General features: G+C 39.8%; 1 protein-coding gene across 7 annotated transcripts in view; it reads right to left on the bottom strand.

Annotated features, from left to right (window-relative positions):
• Positions 1–5610, bottom strand: part of LOC110456786 (titin homolog) — a 168110-nt gene that overhangs the window by 74657 nt on the left and 87843 nt on the right. The window contains exon 1 of one of the 7 annotated variants that reach the window (XM_021507790.1): positions 1119–1627. The exons of the other annotated variants lie outside the window; for them this stretch is intronic. Within the exon in view, the coding sequence (XP_021363465.1) occupies positions 1119–1179 (61 nt within the window). The 5' untranslated portion in view covers positions 1180–1627. Of the gene's footprint in view, positions 1–1118; positions 1628–5610 lie in introns of those variants that run through there. 7 annotated transcript variants of the gene reach the window in all.

Genomic DNA, 5610 nt, shown 5'->3' with positions numbered 1-5610 from the left:
CCCCCCAAACCCCCCTGACACCCCCCTTCCCTAAGGTATAACAGGCTGTGTACTCAGTCATCAGCCTGTTACAGTGAAGTGTTGGCTACGATCACATTGACCAACACCTCTTGTATGACTGTTTTATGAATTCAGTATCACACCTTTTACTTTCAGGTCGTAAACATCTCTCAAGCTGTCATTCATCAGGTTTCAGTCAATTTCTCACCTTATTACGATACATATAGTCTAGGGTCAAATTATCACCAAAATTCATTACAAGCAAAATCAAAATCACCAGCATATATACTTACTGACATTTTTATTATAAAATATAGGATTACACGTTCAAGTTTCCCCTGGGAAAGTTTAATTTTAAAATCAGACAAATCATGGTCTTGAACGCGACATAACATCATTTCATTACAGAGGGAGAAAGGTTATAGTATATATACGTACTGATGGTTTCACAAAACAACATCACATTGGAAGAAAACAAAATTCAATGATGCATGGCTTCAGAAACTGAATGAGATGAAACAGATTCATTACGGAAGAAAATGAGACCATGCACCGACAGTTTCAGCAACTTTACAAATCAAGGTTTCTGAAACTGACGTTGTATGGTTTCATTTCAGAGAAACTGAAAACAAGCACTGAATTGACGACACAGATTCGTAACTGAGGAAGACAAAGATGAAAGTAATACAAAAAGCTTAACGTCTGGGCAGAATATAAAATGAATGAATGAATGAATGAACGAAATATTTTCATGCAAATTATAAGATGGTCGGTGAGAGGCCCAGAAATAACTGCAGATCTATCAATAAGAACTAAGACCAGAAATGTAATTAAAAAGGAGTCGTCTTCTGAGTTTAATTCGATAATTGAACGACTTTGACCTCAAACTAAATATTAATGGTTCACAAATACAAGGCAAGAGATCTAGAGATCTAACTTTTCTTAAGGTGCCCCTATACTCCTTCTATACTCATTGTCCCCTCTCAGCCCCTATCAGCCCAAACTCCAAACCAGTCACATATATATTTATAAAAAAAATCTTTTTCTTAATTTTTTTTCTGGAAAAAATTCAACACACTTAATATCTATGTTAATATCTCAGTACAAAAAAGACTTACCATGATCAAAGCCTATGAACCAGGTCGAGAAATTCTTGCCATCCTTTTTACCCCGAATCATTTTGATCTTACAAGACACCAAATCAATATGTGTTTGCAATCAACACTGTTTCTCCGTAAAATCCATCGTGAGGGAATAGCACTGATGTTGAGTATATTCCGAATACACTGTGATACATGTGTATGGTACTCTTACAAATAATACACCTACTGATCTGTGGTATATATATAAACACTGTACCGTATCTATATATACAAATCACCATGTGATAACAGGTGTGATATATTTTCTCCAAATTGCCTTTTTCACGTGTGATATATTCTCCATGCTTGAATAACACACACACAAGAACACAAATAGCACACGTGTAAAACCAGAGGGGTATCCTCCACGTCTGTCAGAGATAAAATTAGAATATCCTATTGTACACAGCTGTATGTAAGGGTCTCTGCTTTCTACCTGATAAATGGCAGGCTGTCACTGATGACATCATCGGGGTCAGAGGTCAAGCCTACAGGTAAATCTGTTGATCAGAGATAGGTGGGAGATAGACTGCCAGGTGTGGTCAGATAGTGAAAGTGAGTAAGAAACTGCCCACTCCTGTCTGACCCCTGTCCAGTCTGATTCACCTTTTATCTATATTCCTAGCCAGACATTTAATAGATTCTTTTTGGCTTATATTCTTTTTCCAGGTGAACAGAGTTTTTGGTCATGAGACAAGGGAGGTAACTCTTATAAAAAAAGAAAAAATATTACAAACAAAATGAGGTATGAAACAAGTGTGAAATATTAAAATCAACTGTGGGTGAAAAGAAATCACAATCCTAGTGAGGAAAGACACCATTGTGAAATATTAAAATATTTATGGTAAAAAGACAACAAACCCATCTTAAATAATTCATTTTCTCCTCTAAAAATCACAAACCAATTGAGGAAAAAAATGGGTGTAAAATCTAAGACAAACATTTTTATGGGAGAAAAGCCAACACTGTTAGAATTCTTACCGTCCATTTCCTCCTCTAAGACATACAGCACTGAAAAGTGGAGGAATTAGAAAAACATTCTGGTAATTATTTCTGTGTAATTTAAAATCCTTGGCTAATATAACATCTATACCTGCAGGGTAATCATCTGATTTTTGAAGAAAAAATAATCAAAATTCTAAAATTTCTCAAAAATCATATTTTGAAAAATTGCATTAAATAACTTGTTTAGTATATATAGTTGGGCATTAAACAAACTGACTCAAAAGTCTGAAGGAACAAGAGGCCCAGAGAGCCTGTATCGCTCACCTGAATATGTTTAAAATAATTGGTATGAAGTAAAGATATAGCACTCCATGGTAGGTACTGTAAGTACATATAAAATTTCAGAAAGATCCATCCAGTACTTGAGATAAAGCGAGAACAAACTTCAAACAGAGCCCCACCCCTATGCCCCTAGGGGGGTCATACCCACCAATTATAAAAAAAATTGAGACCCCTTGGCCCAAGGATGCTCCAGACTGAATAAGGATAAAATCCCTTAATCTCGATGGTCGAAGAATGATTTTAAAGGTTTTACCTCTATTTCTCCTATTGGGCCCCGCCCTTCTGCCCCCTGGGCGACCACACCCACTGCTTATACAAAATTGAGTCCCCTTGGCCCAAGGATGCTCCAGACTAAATTAGGATAAAATCCCTTAATCCCTATGGTAGATGAAGGATTTTAAAGGTTTTACCTCTATTTCCCCTATTGGGCCCCACCTCTCTGCCTCCAGGGGGGTTACACAGACCATTTATACAAAATTGGTTCCCCTTCACCCAAGGATGTTTCATACCAAAATCCTGCCATTCGTACAGAAGAAGGTATTTGAAGAATTTGCTATGTTTCCCCTATTGGGCCCCGTACCTTCTGCCCCCAGGAGGGCCACACTCGCTGTGTATACAAAATTGAATCCCTTTTGCCAAAGGATGCTCAAGACTAAATTAGGATAAAATCCCTTAATCCCTATGGTAGAAGGATTATAAAGGTTTTACTTCTATTTCCCCTATTGGCCCCACCCCTCAGGTCCCAGGGGGTCACACCCACTGTTTATCCAAAATTGGTTCATCTTTACCCAAGGATGTTCCACAATTTGCTATGTTTCCCCTATTGGGCCCCGCCCCTCAGGCCCCTGGGAGGGCCAGACCCATGGTTTATACAAAATTGGTTCCCCTTCACCCGAGGATGCTTCAGACAAAACATGGAACAAATCCTTCATTCCTACAGAAGAAGAAGGATATTAAAGAATTTGCTATATATCCCCTATTGGGCCCCACCCCTCAGCCCACAGGAGGGCCGGACCCACTGTTTATACAAAATTGGTTCCCCATTACCTAAGGATGCTCCACACCAAATATGGACCAAATCCTTTCATTCCTACAGAAGAAGAAGGATATTAAAGAATTTGCTATATATCCCCTATTGGGCCCCACACCTCAGCCCACAGGAGGGCCGGACCCACTGTTTATACAAAAGTGGTTCCCCATTACCTAAGGATGCTCCACACCAAATATGGACCAAATCCTTTAATTCCTACAGAAGAAGAAGGATTTTAAAGAATAATTTGATATGTTTCCCCTATTGGGCCCCGCCCCTCAGGCCCCTACCGGGCCATTCCCACGGTTTATACAAAATTGGTTCCCCTTCACCCAAGGATGCTCCATACCAAATATGGAACAAATCCTTTCATTCCTACAGAAGAAGAAGGATTTTAAAGAATAATTTGCTTTGTTTCCCCCTAATGAGCCCAGCCCCTCAGGCCCCTGGCGGGCCAGACCCACAGTTTATACAATATTGGTTCCCCTTCACCCAAGGATGGTTCTGACATAATATGGAACAAATCCTTTCATTCCTACAGAAGAAGAAGGATTTTAAAGAATTTGCTATATACCCCCTATTGGGCCCGGCCATCAGCCCCCTGGGGGACCAGACCCACAATTTATACAAAATTGAGTCCCCTTGCCCCAAGGATGCCCCAGACTAAATTAGAATAAAATCCCTTAATCCCTACCGTAAAAGAAGGATTTTAAAGGTTTTACCTCTATTTCCCCTATTGGGCCCCACCCCTCTGCCCCCAGGGGGGCCACACCCACCATTTATACAAAATTGAGTCCCCTTGGCCTTAGGATGCTCCAAACTAAATTTAGTCAAAATCTGCTTGGCCGTTCAGGACAAGTAGCGTTTTAAAGGAAAAGTTGATGGACGGACAGACAGACGGACGGACGGACGACGGTTGGACGGACGACAGACAAAGGACAACAGGTGAGCTAAAAACAAGTTAGGTTTATATCGGTGACAGATACAGATATATGGCAGAATGAAGGAGTGCCCTTAACCCCTTGAATAAGGGGATTAAGGAAACCCAACTTGCCTTGAGAGTCCCTAGTATTATTGCTTTAACTGAAGCTTAATTAAATGTTACCTTTAATTTAGATTGAAAAACTTTTTTTTGGTCTAGAACATTGCCCCAGTTTTAACACAAAATGTCCCATTTTTTGGGGTATAGCACTTAAATGTCCCCATAATAAGCAAGGCAAGAATAAATACTGAATAATAGGGTGTTTATCAGGAAGATGCTTATTAACAGGGTACTTACCAGAAAAGATAAAAATGGAAAAGGGGCTATCAACATACGTTTTAATGGGTAGGGATTACAAGGTGCTTAACAGGGAAATTGCTTATTAACATGATGCTTACCAGAGAAGGGGTTTTTAATTGGGATTATTAATATGTTGTTTAATGGGAAGGGGTTTATTAACATGTTGTTTAATAGAGTGGGGCTTATTAACATATTGTTTAATGAAGAGGGGCTTATTTACATGTTGTTTAATGGGGAGGGGCTTATTAACATGTTGTTTAATGGGGTGGGGCTTATTAACATATTGTTTAATGAAGAGGGGCTTATTTTCATGTTGTTTAATGGGGAGGGGCTTATTAACATGTTGTTTAATGGGGAGGGCCTTATTACCAGGGTGTTTAATGGGGAGGGCCTTATTAAATGTTGTTTAATGGGAAGTGGCTTATTAACATGTTGTTTAATGGGAAGGGGCTTATTAACATGTTGTTTAATAGAGAGGGGCTTATTAACATGTTGTTTAATGGGGTGGGGCTTATTAACATATTGTTTAATGAAGAGGGGCTTATTTACATGTTGTTTAATGGGGAGGGGCTTATTAACATGTTGTTTAATGGGGAGGGCCTTATTACCAGGGTGTTTAATGGAGAGGGCCTTATTACCAGGGTGTTTAATGGGGAGGGCCTTATTACCAGGGTGTTTAATTGGGAGGGCCTTATTACCAGGGTGTTTAATGGGGAGAGGCTTTCTTTCCCCTCTTCCAATTAAGTTATTTTTTAGAGGTGGGGGTTGAGGGATAGGAGTGGGGGAAGGGAGGAGAATAAAGGGTGGGGAGGAGGATGGAAGGCGGGATGGGGGGGGGGGCAGGGGGAACATTGAAGGGACATGAGAAA

The sequence above is a fragment of the Mizuhopecten yessoensis genome, unplaced genomic scaffold, assembly GCF_002113885.1.
Source record: "Mizuhopecten yessoensis strain PY_sf001 unplaced genomic scaffold, ASM211388v2 scaffold1059, whole genome shotgun sequence".
In the NCBI taxonomy this organism is placed as follows: domain Eukaryota; kingdom Metazoa; phylum Mollusca; class Bivalvia; order Pectinida; family Pectinidae; genus Mizuhopecten; species Mizuhopecten yessoensis.
This window is presented reverse-complemented; position numbering and strand designations above follow the sequence as displayed.